At 47.2% G+C, this 14,435-nt stretch overlaps 1 protein-coding gene across 3 annotated transcripts in view; it reads left to right on the forward strand.

Annotated features, from left to right (window-relative positions):
- The window catches only part of LOC139766912 (uncharacterized), a 332,290-nt gene that overhangs the window by 113,573 nt on the left and 204,282 nt on the right, over nt 1–14,435 (forward strand). For all 3 annotated transcript variants that reach the window (XM_071695945.1, XM_071695943.1, XM_071695944.1), the window contains exon 9: nt 456–686. In XM_071695945.1, the coding sequence (XP_071552046.1) occupies nt 456–686 (231 nt within the window). The remainder of the gene's footprint in view (nt 1–455; nt 687–14,435) is intronic.

Raw genomic sequence — 14,435 nt, forward strand, 5'->3', positions numbered from 1 at the left:
ATCAGGAAGGGTAAATTAAATGCCTCTCTTCATTGATATCAGTCCTAGTCAGTTTCTTCTCCCATACCGTGACGTCATCCCTATAACTCTTCACAATGAAGTTCCACGTGTAACGACCCTCTCACAAGGCAACTCCCCAGCATAACGAACTCCTGTTGTTGTATGGGTTACGTGGGGGTGATCTGTAGGACACACGGGACATATCTCCTGACCTTTCCCTCAACAGGGATACGTGAGCACGACGGTACGACCCTTGGGCACAACGCTACGACCCGTGGGTTCGACGGGGCGAGCCAGTAGGTACGATGTGTTCTTCAGAATAGACCCTTTAAAGGGTGAGGCCAGAGGCCCTGGTGTAACGACCTGCCCAGTTATCTCCCCCCTCCCCCCCTGGTGTAACCACCCTACCCTACCCCCCCCGGTATACAGAGTCGTCTTTCATACCGTCTTTGCAGCGACAGTGTAAGCAGCCCAGGGAGCGCGGGCGACTCCCGGGAGGACGGCCTGGACGACGTCGATGATGACGACGATGATGACGACGCGGACACGACCACCACGGACACGGACGACTTCCGCTCGCCCCCTGTGTCGCCGCTGAAGGTGGAGCGGCCCAGGATCCCCTCAGGGCTGGTCGGGCTCAGGAGCGCCCCGGCCCTGGCCCTGCTCCCGCCCTCTGTCTCCGCAAGGTAGGTAGGTCGCCCATCACTGTTTCCCCCCCCCTCTCCCCTGTCGTCGGGTCAGCTTGACCGGACGACTGCCGCTGTCGTTAGCACTTGGAGTTGGTGATGTCCCTCCGCTGGAAGAGTTCAAGAAGGTAAGTCATATGATGCGACAGCTTCACAGCGAAACGACAGCAGCAGCAGCAGATAAACCGTGGAGACTGATTCGAAACCCCGAGTGTTCTAGTTTTGTATTAGTGCAGGAGAGAATCCCCCCCTCTTCCCCATGTGGGGGGGGGGGGTGGTCTCAAACTCGACCTCTCCTCCCCTCCTCCGCCCCCTGGGGATTTTCTCTCCTGGGAGTGTGAGTGTGTGGGTCTGACTTAGCTCCCTCCCATGGGACTCCTGTCTCAGCTCTGATCCTTGGTTTGACTGGACGTAGTAGACCCCCGTAGTCGTACGTCTTGCCTGGGATTGCTGGGTGTGTGTGTGTGTCGTGACCTTTGACATGATGGGTCGTCGGGAATGGTAAGCCTGACTGGGATGCTGAAGTACCACCTTTGAAAGACCTTGTATATTCTTCGTTCATGCCTCGTTCAAACGGCAAGAGTCTGGTCTGGTGGACACCAACCAGTACATCTACGGCTACTGGGCCGGGCTGTTGTTACCCCAGCAAGAGTACGTTGGACGCCGGGGTGTCACCCGTCATCCATGGTAATGAGGTGTACCCAAAGCCAGGTTCCACGCCCGCTGGGGACCGACGCTTCCTCGTGCTGGTACAGGGATGTAGTCCTCACGGCCAGGGGCAGGACTGATCTAGTGAGAAGTTGATTTTTGACGACCTTTCCTATTCTCTCTCTCTCTCTCTCTCTCTCTCTCTCTCTCTCTCTCTCTCTCTCTCTCTCTCTCTCTCTCTCTCTCTCTCTCTCTCTCTCTGTGCCACACCCGCATTCAGTTATTCGCCTCGCGGTACAACACATTATCATTTAATGTGTGTGTGCTTCTTGAGTGAATGGGTTTAAAGTTGATGCATTATGCATGAGCCTGGCTTTCGGGACACTCGTGTCTGTGTTAGCAAGAGTCTCTCTCTCTCTCTCTCTCTCTCTCTCTCTCTCTCTCTCTCTCTCTCTCTCTCTCTCTCTCTCTCTCTCTCTCACACGTAGTACCACCCCTTCTCTCCCTCAGGTTATGATGGAGGTGATTATTTACTCCATATTATTATCCTCCCTTTTTTCAAGATGAGATTTCTGATGTTTTGTGGCATATGTTTGGGAGAGGTTTTTTTTTTATTAGATTGGATAAAATTGTGTTTGTTAGCTTTTGAGGTACAAGAGTTATAAAAAACAGGATTAGGTGTAGTGCCAGTTAAGAAGAGAGGTAATTAGAGAAAACGGGGAGAGACGTGGTGGAAGAAAATGGGAATGTTGACATGGGTAGTCTGCTTATGGAGAAGATCAATAACAATGATTGGAGTAATACTTAACCAATCTTGCCCACGTCTTTCTTCCCTTATTTTTCACATCTCCGGAACTGGTGTATTATGTAGTGGTGCGAAAGAAGGCAGTCAGTGTAGGGTCTCCGGCCCTAGACACATTGACTGTGAAACTTTGTTGTGCAGAAAGATCCAGCGAATGGACGTCAACCTCACCCAGCCTGATGTTCGTGTGGCTTGACTTCCTCTTTCCTGACTTAGCAACTTTACGTCATCTAAATTAAATCCAACCCAACCAGACAACTGAAACCCTAACTTACCTGACGCCGACTTAATCTCTCTCTCTCTCTCTCTCTCTCTCTCTCTCTCTCTCTCTCTCTCTCTCTCTCTCTCTCTCTCTCTCTCTCTCTCTCTCTCTCTTTATATATATATATATATATATATATATATATATATATATATATATATATATATATATATATAAAGTAAAACATAACCCAGCAACAACTATATCTATCTGGCCTAACAACCTCACTTGATCAGGGTCGTTCCTTGGACCCCAGTTTGCGAGACATGGCAGATGTAGGTTAGGTAGATGGCAACTAAGCTAGTGTACTCACACTCCACCCTGGCGGGGGGAGAGTACTGGGTGTTACCAGACGCTTGGCTTTCTTCGTGCGATGCCGGGAGTCAAGTGCCAGAATGGGATATGAGTCGTGGTGAAAGTGGTGGTGGTGGTGGTAGGGCATGGTCAAACCTCTCCTAAGGGGCCCCTCGTGAAGGTTATCGAGAGAGAGAGAGAGAGAGAGAGAGAGAGAGAGAGAGAGAGAGAGAGAGAGAGAGAGAGAGAGAGAGAGAGAGAGAGAGAGAGAGAGAGACTTCCATCCTCGCCGAGTAGACGGGATCTAGCCAATACTGGCCACTTGTGTCTGGCATGTCTTATGATTGCCTCTAAGTATTGCATATATATATATATATATATATATATATATATATATATATATATATATATATATATATATATATATATATATATATATATATACACACACACACACACACACACACACACACACACACACACACACACAGGAGCAACGCACAACCTAAATGCTCTCAGAACACTAACTGGCATCAGATTTGGACAAGGAAGTGAATCCATCAACATTCTATTCAAACAATTCAAACGTTCTTTTTTAAACTATACCTCACCTGCCTGGTCGTCCACCGTCATAAAAGCAAATATAAAAAAAAGAAGCTGGAAACCACACAAGAGTACACCCAGAACAGTCCCTGGCTGCCTTGCTCAACACCTCCACAATAAAACCAAGATCCTCCCAATTCAGTCCCACCACCCAGTTCTCAGCATCACCACTAGACTCCTCCCACTCCCTAACCACTCTGTAACCTACCACCAACCCTTGGGTTGAAATAAAAAGCCTACCACCACCTCATACTTCAGTAACCTCTGCTCGCATATCCCCCGACAGATACAACAGTGACAAGACACATACACACTGAAGTGACGAGACACATAAACACTGAAGTGACAAGACACATACACACTAAAGTGACAAGACACATGCACACTGAAGTGGCAAGACACATACACACTGAAGTGACAAGACACATGCACACTGAAGTGGCAAGACACATGCACACTGAAGTGACGAGACACATAAACACTGAAGTGACAAGACACATACACACTGAAGTGACAAGACACATGCACACTGAAGTGGCAAGACACATACACACTGAAGTGACAAGACACATGCACACTGAAGTGACAAGACACATAAACACTGAAGTGACAAGACACATGCACACTGAAGTGACAAGACACATGCACACTGAAGTGGCAAGACACATACACACTGAAGTGACTAGACACATACACACTGAAGTGACAAGACACATACACACTGAAGTGACAAGACACATGCACACTGAAGTGACAAGACACTTATGCACTGAAATAACTCGACAAGTGCTAACCATTGGACCCCCATCTTATTCTTAAACTCTAACGCAGCAGATTTACACCCAACACAAACGACACTCCCCAGACATGTACGAGTCACGCTCCCGCCAATGCTCTGAGCATCGCCCATCCTCACAACATTACAGACATCGTTTCACCATATCCCAAGACCCTTCATATCCTCGATGTAGCTCTTATAAGGGAAACTTCGAGCACCGAGTGCGTTTTAATGCTGTGTTTGTTTCACATTTTCCAATGATTGTGTGACTGAAATCATGGGATATTTTCTAAGTGATTTGAAAACCAAACTAAGTGAACTTCGATTTTTTTTTCCGTGTTACTTATTTTCCTATATATTTTTCATTAATATTTTCCCGGTAGATTGTACTGTTGATCATTCGCTATGTTGCATAGGGCCGAACTTAGGTTGTTTTCTGCTGTGCTGAACTTGGGTTGTTTTCTGCTGTGCCGAACTTTAGTGGTTTGGGTCAAGTCGAACTGCGTGTTTTTATTTTGCCGAACTAAATTATTTGTTGAAAGGTTAATGGTTTAATCTGGCCGCTAGTGTTTTGCGGGTCCTTGAGAAAGTCAAACACGATGGAATCCACACGTTAGAAGTAGTTGGCGTGGACCGCCTGGGGGAGGAGGTCATTCCTCCTGTGAGCAGCGCTTTTATACTGGACGACGAAGGATAGCAAGCAGCCCCAACACGCGACAACAGACGCTAATGGTGGATGATCACGTCCGCTGATAGAGGTCTCCCCAGGAGGGCAGGGTGGTTGTGACTCAGGGCTGGAGGTTCACAGACGAAGGTTTGGACGTCTGTCCGGCGAGACCTACGCGGGTTATAAGAAAATGTCCAAGTTTAGACAAATGAGTATATTTACCATTCCTCGATGTGTGGCATAGCCAAGGCATGACAGGTACTTGACAGCCTTGAATATATATATATATATATATATATATATATATATACGAATAAAGTGCGTATGAACGCGCACCTTCATAGAACATACAAACCTCCAACAGCCAGGATCGAACCAGGGACCCCTGTACAAGAGGCAGGCATGCTAACCGCTAGGCTATAGGACAGTCCCATAGCATAGCATGCCTGCCTCTTGCACAGGGGTCCCTGGTTCGACCCTGGCTGTTGGAGGTTTGTATGATATATATATATATATATATATATATATATATATATATATATATATATATATATATATATATATATATATATATATATATATATATATATATATATATATATAGAGAGAGAGAGAGAGAGAGAGAGAGAGAGAGAGAGTTATGTAAGTGTAGAGTGGCGGCCCCATGTCTGCAGTACACGAAACAGTCCTGGTAGCAGGGTCGGTACCCATACATACATATATGGAGAGGAGGAGGACGGCGTTGTATTGGGTGAGAGGATGACTCATGGGACTGGATGAGGGGCATGGTGACCTGCCAGAGACTCAGCTGCAGAGAGGGTGTTGAGTGTAGGAGGAATGGGGGGGGGGGGGGTGTTGTGTTGGATGAAGGCCGAGGTCACGGGCTGGGAGTATGACGCAGCCACTTGACCCTCCAACCAAACCCCTCCCTCCCCCCTGCTTGGCGGCCGTCTCGTCCACCTTGTCCTCCTTCCTGCACGTTTTCTCCCCCTCCTCCCGCCACGTGGTGCCAGTCCTTCGTCTTGTGTCATACTCTGTGTGTCTGACGTTTTCCCTTCCAGCTGCTGCTGCTGCTGCTAGCCTATCCCCGCGTTGCCGTCCGGCGGAGCCCTCCCCACCCCGCATTCTGTCGCGTGAGGATGGGGTGAACATGATCTCTAAATGAATGTTAGGGTTCTCTTGTGAACCTCGTCTTTATCATCACTTATTACTCTCTATCTGTCCTCCTGTTCCTCCTCATTCTTCATCTCATTCCCTCTCCCTCGTCTTCCTGCTGAAGCTGCTGTTCTTACAGCATCAGCAGTAGTAGCCTCTGCCCCACAAACCTGCCCCCTTCCCTGGGGCCTGGCAACTGATAATGGCTATTTCTTTCCTCGTTATTTGCCAGTTTTACACAAGACAGTTCAGTCCTGTGATTTATAGGTTGAAGGGTACAAGTCAAGGGGGCAAGTACAGAGCTTACAGTGGGTACAAGACGGCGACGTGCAGAGGGTGACATGTGGGCCCCAGGGGGCCCTTGTCCCGTCTGGGAAGGAGGAATGGTTGGTATTCACGGCATATGTGTAATGAAATATTAACTAAAGACACACACACACACACACACACACACACACACACACACACACACACACACACACACACACACACACACATGCCCTCTGTGCCGTGCATGTAGAGGTGTCTCCGTTACCGGCCTCCAGGTGGTGGTTCTGAGAAGGGCAAATCTCAACCCCTCTGGTGAAGACCATCCAGACTTTATTGTTTATGGAGGTTAGTCGACGGGGATGTCAGGAGGAGCATCATCGTGATCTGGGGGGAAACATCATCATGGTCATAGAGAACAGCAGGAAGATTTAGAGCGATACTTTGCCTTAAGAATACAAAAGGAAATTATGTTATCGGATTCATTTCACGCGGGGAAGTCGGTGGGTTTGTGTGAATACTGTGACACCAGGGCAGTTAGTGAGGCGTGGATATGAAGTTAGTGGGAAGGGAACTTCACATGTTGGTGTGGGATCCATGGATACCGCTGGGTATTACGAAGGCCAAGTCCATCATACTCAGTGACTGCACAGTCATGGTCAAGGTGGGAGCAGAGGAGAGATCGATGGGTCAATAGTAAGACGAGGCAGGGGCGGTCTCCTTTCTCAGGGATGGTCCGCACCGAGGCATGCTTCCAAGACGGAGGGAAAACTTCTGTTTTTCTGGAAGTGACATAAGTCAGCAGGGGACGAAGGGAGCTCAAGGCACACTCCTGTTAGGACACGAGGAGGTGAGCTATTCATACCGTACCCTACTTGCCCACTTGTGGGCTAGGTACGTATCGTGCTCCGTGGGAGGGAGGTTACACGCGACATCGTCCAGAGGTAGAACGGAATAAGGTGCTGAAAAGAACGGTTTTATAACGTGGGTAGTTTGCTGTGGGCTGGATCAGGTCGGAGAGGAGTGGGGGAAGCCTGAGACAGAAGTTACTGGAGAGGCTTATGGTTAAGAACCAGAGAGATACATTAGTGGAAGATGAAGTCAAATCAGCTCATATTTTTAAAGGGGTTGTGCTTTACAGAGAGCTTATATTGGTCTCTGTTGGACTTGTGGCATCTGTCTGGCTGCTGGTTCCCTCAGTTTCTGTGTGGAGACTGGTGGCCACTCGAGGATTGACTGTTGTGATACCGCCTCTTTTCGTCGAACAGCTTGCTGTGAAATTCTCTCTCCGTTTTTCATCTTTTCCTCGTTCTTTTAGTCCTTCTGCCTCCACCGTTCATCTATCCTAACACCCGTGGAACTCCCTATCAAGTTCTACCATTCTTTTTCGGTCAGTTTCGTGTCTTTCGAGATAAGTGACCGGGGCGTGTTTTGCCTGTGCTGTGTGCAGGAACCCAGTGTCGGAGATGAGGTGGCTCCTGATGATTGCGTCATGGCCGTCATAGGGCCGCCCTCGATGAGTACGAGGCACCACAATACGACCCCCTGGGAAGATATGTTGTTGGCCAGGTTATCGTACCGTACCCCCAGGAGTCATACCATCGTGCTCAGGGGTTGGCATTGTTGGCTGGGATGGCGTCCGTCTCCCCGGCACTACGTCAGGCAGGTGACGACCATCTGTAAACACGTACCCGTGACGCGGTGCCATTTCATGCCTCCAGTGACCGTTAAAGACCCGAAATAAACCCGTCGTTATTTTAACCGTTTTCTCCTCAGGGTCCCCCCCCCCTTTTTTTTTTTACCAATGACGTCATTGGCGCACGGCTGTTTTCCTCGTCCATCAGCAAGACTTACCAACATCCGAAGTGTGATTTTTTTTCTTCTCTCTCTCTTTAAGAATCTATTGATTGAAGAGTTTGGGTCGTCTTCTGCACGTGTTACTTTAGAGAAATGGATCCGTATCTTATGATGTATATAGATGTTTGTAGTTTTTTTTTTAGACATTATCGACAATCACCGAAGCGACATTTGTACGGGTATCACTAGTTGTGTGTGAGTGTGTACGTATGTGCTTTTGTGTGTACTTCTTATTGGCCGAACCGCTGTACGCAGGAAGTCGCACCACCGTGCTCAAGGGTCGTCCCATCGTGCTCGTACCGTCGTGCTCAAGGGTCGTACCGTCGTGTTCAAGTAGTCGTACCGTCGTGCTCAGGAGTCTGGCACTCACATATGCATAACGAGGAGACAGATGGTAACGCCTGGCTCCATCTAGGACGCACATGACTGGCTCAGGTCTCTCGTGGAATCACTAATTAATCATTGCGCAAAACTGGTGACGATGGTAGAGCGAGACGTCAGGGGCTTCGCTCACTGATCTTTAAAGGTGTTAAATCCTTTTTCCCTCGTCTTGCGAGCAAATGGGGACGCTGATTGAACGAGCGGGGCGGGTGGAAGGGGAGTAAATGAATAGTAATTGGTTTCCTTTTGGTATTTTCTTGTTTTGGAAGCTTTCCTTCGATGATGTCTTGTTGAGAGGCATTACATACGAGTACTTTCGACGTGATGGGGTCCCAGAAGGCAGGACTGTCGCGTGGCGCCCACCGTAGCAAGATACTTTGTCACCAAGATGGAGTCGAGCGACTTGTGTTCTGTCAAATGTTTGATGTGAGACGGTTAGATCGTGGACGGAAGGCCAGGCTAGTGGCTCAAGTGTGGCAGAGAGAGAGAGAGAGAGAGAGAGAGAGAGAGAGAGAGAGAGAGAGAGAGAGAGAGAGAGAGAGAGAGAGAGAGAGAGAGAGTCGACAGGGCAGTATTCGACAGGCATCACCTTCCCATGGACTTCACATTGTCAGGCCCTTTTATCATATTGCCAGTCGTGTGTACGCTGACAACATGTATCGAGGAGGTCGAACATCAACCGTCGAGCTATGATGCTATATATGTATATATATATATATATATATATATATATATATATATATATATATATATATATATATATATATATATATATATATATATATATTGGTAATGTTGAAGGTTCAAATCCACATTATGAAGGACATTTTATTTATCCTTGACGTTTTTGAGATTTGGCATCAATCCTGTTTTTTTTCTTAATTTATTTTTTATGACATAATAAATGTTTTGTAGAAGACATTTACGAGCTGGTCGGGTAATTACTGTGACAGCACGGGACGAGAGGAACTGATGTTTCAAGGGCGAGCTGACAGGCAAGATGAACTGAAGTGGAGGGTTGTGGTAGGCAAGTGGATGGTTGTGGTTGGCAGGTAGAGGGTTGTGGTAAGTGGATGGTTGTGGTAGGCAGGTGGAGGGTTGTGGTGTGTGGATGGTTGTGGTAGGTAAGTGGAACTGAAGGGGAAGGTTGTGGTAGGTAAGTGGAGGGTTGTGGTAATCATTCCTCCAAGTTATCGTTTTCCTTAAGGAATCCCAGGCTGTGGTCGAGGCTTGATCTTTTTCTATGAACTTCTATAGTCTCGCTGGCGGTGTTGTGCGAGGACATTGTAATCATGATGGTATGTAGTTTTATCGTGAATATATTACAGGAGACGGACAAGATTCCCCCGGTGACTGAAACTGGTGGCCTTCATTTATTTATCTTCATATTTACATGGGATGAAAGAGACATATTTATGTTAATTAGTTTCATGGAGAGTATTGTCCAGTACTTTTCCCCAGGAGATACACTTTTGCCTACAATAGTATCTCATTTACAGGTAGATATAACCAATTAACCGATGACTGTTGGTTTGTATGTGTTTAATTTTGTATTTTCAGTGTTCCACATTTTCTATTTTATTTCTTGTGAACATTACAACGTCGAGTATCGTGTCCGTATAAGACGATGGTTCACACAGCAAGCGAAGCAGGTCCGTCAGTGGTGTGGGGAGTCCAACTGTTCTTAGGGCATCAGATATTGGCTGAAACATACATATGTATTTCTCGAAGTGTGGCAGATGTGTATGTAACTAACTTTGTAGTGTCATGCCTCTCATAAGTGTTCTTCTTCGCTCTTGAGATAAAGTGAATTTAGATGAAATCAGACTTCCATTCGGCCCGTAGCCCCATGTACTTGCTATCATTTCACATCTTTTCCTGCCAGAAGTTAAGTCTCGTGACCATCATCATTGCGCCACTTCCTCCGGATCATTTGACGGGAAATGTCTTTACTGATCACCAACAATACGTGTTCGTGGAATCTTGTGCTTCTTGTCAAAGTAAAGACGAGGATTTCCAGCAATATATCTTTGGTGCTTCATCCTACCCGAAAGAGATTAAAAAAAGTGACGAATGTTAAAACTGATATAAATGTATCAGCCCAGAAATGTGTATATAAACCCATACGATATGCTGTAGAAAGTAATATATCATTGTAAGATTGTATGACCCGTTGTCGAGAGGGTATAAACCCATGTTTAGGAGTTTCCACTTACCCCGTAATAATCAGAGTTAACTGTACACATGGGCGTACCTTATACATGGGCGTACCTTCATCTCGTACCTTCATTTGGGCGAAGTGATTGGCCTTTTCTGGCTGTATATTCAGCTTGTATCATTTCAAGTGCGTGTCAGCAGTTTCACAAGCAGACACAACAGCGGGCTATTTTTTTTTTTTTTTTGTCCCTCGTCTTTAATAAAAGTTCACAGTGAGCACATGGGAAACCACCGTCCTCATTAGATCCGTTGGTCGACTGTGGCTTTGGCTTGCCTTTCAGTCTTTTGTTAATTAGTATGTGGACCAAACGCATTATACACATTTATAACAAATTATCAGTATCTCTTATTAGGTAGAAGTTTCAGTTTTTCAGGATGTAATGACATGATCACTAGCAGTCGCAAGGGAGTGAGTGATAATCGAGTTATATACACTTGGAATAAATACGAACATTTTGGGTATGTTTTGATGAGTCGCACCGACCGCTTTGTTGTGGTGGCAGCCAGGCTACGGGCGACGCCCGAGGCAAAATCTACATTGGTGTCGGAAGGTCAAGTGAACCGGCCAAGAATACGAACTTGTTCTCAGTAAACAGGAGTTAACTGTTGCTTCAGGAGTGATCGGAATGGCTTCGGTGTTGCGTACGGGAGGCTTGAATTTATTGTATATGTGCTCCATTGTTACATCATCTGTGAACCTTAGTACCTTGCACCTGGTTCATTATTATGTAATTACGTACTTGACTTCGCCACATCATCACAAGTAATATTTTCTATTTTAAGTCCGTGTGTTTGGGGAAATGTTTAACAATTTCAATATGTTTTGAGCCAGCATTTACATTACGAGGTGGAATGTGTAGTCGCGCTTCAAACTCGGTAATTCGGATCGAGTGATACGGGGTTCATTCTTGAGGTGTGGTTATCGGAGACCGAGACACTGGAGAGGAGTTGAATCGCGTTCCGGATTCTTTTCTCGGATTGAGGTTTCTAAGCTTCACTCATCACTCGACACTGTGCGGATCAGTTTCAAACTTTTGTTTCGAATTGAGTCATCTAAGTTCACTACCAGTGCGAGGTCTACCGTGACTAAGATACGGGTGTTTAGTCACGTTTCGAACTCACGGCTCAGATCGTGTCTTTGTAGACCACATCATCACAACACCGGCCCCATGGAGGTGTCCAGCAGTCCACGGTCTGTACTCACGGTATTATTGCATTACGTATTTCACATTGTTTATCCGTGGCTCTCTTCACTGTGTAGAAGTATTTCAGTATTCTTATCTCGTGGTCTGTTAGTCGAGAAATCGATCAGCGGCGTCCTTGCTGAGGGCACTCAAGGATATAAGAGGCCATGAAGTATGCAGGTCAGTGGCGGGTGTTGGCCATCATCATGCGTACAAGTAGCAAGATTACATTGTCAGGATCCCAGGTGAATGACAGATTACCCCGCCGCCAGATGGCCGCCTCTCTCTCTCTCCTTCCCTACCCCGCCAGCATTTCGTATTCTGATTGGCTCTTGATTTTTACGGTGTGCCAGACACGTCATGTGTATCTGTCGTATCATATGGTCTAATTAGATATGGCGGGTCGGATCATCGAATCCATCACTGTGAGAGGGGGTGAACCTTGTTTTTGTTCGCTCTCGCTTGGATTTGTTTTTCATTATTGATTCCCATTCGGCGATGATTACCACAAATGTTCATTCAGCACTTTTTCATGAGTTCAGATTGAATTATGAAAATGTTCAGCAGCCAGATTTTTTTTTATTGATTGTGCTTCACCTGTGTGCGTCATGATGAGGAACTGGTTCATACGTGGCCGTATCTACCAGCACTGGTAGGTCGTGGTGGTGCCAGAGATCGCGTCTTACGACTTAACCTGCAGAAGGCGTCCTCCGGTGAAGGCTCTTGACACTACCAATTGAAAATGGCGCATTCTTCTTCACTAACACCTATTGTCTTCCAGTGGCACATCACACTGTTGTGTGTTATGGCGGAACTAAAAGATAGGCGACTGGATTGTACAATTTGTGCGGTTTTCGCGTATTTTTTTTCGTTATTTATAGTTATTTTTATTGAGTCGGACATTCCACAGACGGAGGAAGGACGCCGTACATGGAGGAACGAGTGTCGGGTCATGAAGTCAACTTGTTGAGAATAGGTTGCCTCCGTCCGTATTGCCTCCGTCCGTAGTCTGGCCAACCTAACGAGATCATGAAGCATTACATGCCCTGCACTACGTATGTAGCGCAACTCAACCTGTTCGTTATTTCAGTAACTAACATTTTTTCTCCTGTCCATATGTTGTGGCGTTGCTCAGAAATTACAGGCGCTCCATTACCTTGATTGTATAGAATTATTACAGTTTGTATTTGGCACTAGGGTACAGCGGCAGGGTACGGTGGGTGGGGTCAGGCTGGGCGAGGTAAGGGATCGTCATTGCGTTGGCCACGTCACCAGGTCAGCAGGCTAGTCTGTCATACCCAAAGGGCCGCACCATCGCGCTCAGAAAGGGGCGTACGATCGTTGTGAAAGCAAAAAAACAAAAAAACATTTGGGACTGTCACCGGATCTCACACTCACGCGCCATAAACTGTTGTGGTGTTTTGTTTTTTCTCGTAAAAACGACTTGTTTAAACATTAGCCAGAGAGAGAGAGAGAGAGAGAGAGAGAGAGTGAGAGAGAGAGAGAGAGAGAGAGAGGTTGTTTAGATTAGTGTTGAGTCCGGGAGTCATGTGTCTCCTGATAACAGAGGAAGGGAACACACGCTGGTGACTGGCTCCCTCCCTCCCTCCGCTCTGTGTGTGTATCTCCCTCATGGCAACAAGCGGCCGGAGACGCCACTCAGGCGTACACGACGCCTTATCGCCCTGATAACAACTTATCACTTCGTCCTCTGCCGCCGCAGCCAGACACCATGAACTCCGCCCCTCCTCCTCCTCCTCGACACAGGTTCCATGAGAGGAGAGAATATTTTTGATCAGGGGCGTCGCCCACTGCCTGGCCTGGCACGTCTGGCCCCGTCCGTCCTGCTGAACCGCTGGTTCAGGGCAGGACGTGGTGCCGCCGCCATCGTGACCTGCCAGCCAGCAGCCTCCTGGAGGTCGGGTCACCACCATGACCTTGGGCCTCCATAATATGACCTGTATACACTTAACACCAGTTTGCGTTACTTGGAATGGAAGTGTTTGTGTTAGGTTATATGCGTCATGGTAGACGTTACCGCTGTACGTCGAACAGGAGCTGATTATAATTTCCCCCTCTTGCTAACCTACAACATGTTAAAGAAAATCAAGATATGTATCCACTTTAAATGTCATGATAACTGGAGAGTTAAGAGAGAATCGGTCAAACATGACACGCTCACACTTGGACGTCGTCCTCAACGTGACCGACCCAATGTTCTGGCGGGATCGCTAACCCGCAGCGTCTCCAGACGGCAGCAAGGACCGGTTCCGGGCCAGACCTGTGTGTTGACAGCGGTGGGTGGGGGGAACTCCAGGTACAGAGTGTGGAGGCAACCTCGCCACCCACTGTCACTGCACGTAGTGTGGGTGGGTGGTCGTCTTCGTCATGTAGATCACTGCTGAAGCACCTCATGGAACAGGTACAGTAGGAGGCGTAGTGAAGGCATCAGCGTTGAGAGACATCATCTCTGGGAGTTTGTTAAATCGCATATATTTATTCCCTCAGTCCCTCCAGGATCTCGTGTTTATACCCCCTGGTGGACGTTTTTAGGGCCGACTGGGACTTGTCTCCCCGTACGTCTTCAAGATGTCACCACCACACGTGATTCTGATATACCACTGGGGTATAGGC

The sequence above is a fragment of the Panulirus ornatus genome, chromosome 58 (assembly GCF_036320965.1).
Source record: "Panulirus ornatus isolate Po-2019 chromosome 58, ASM3632096v1, whole genome shotgun sequence".
NCBI classification, from domain to species: domain Eukaryota; kingdom Metazoa; phylum Arthropoda; class Malacostraca; order Decapoda; family Palinuridae; genus Panulirus; species Panulirus ornatus.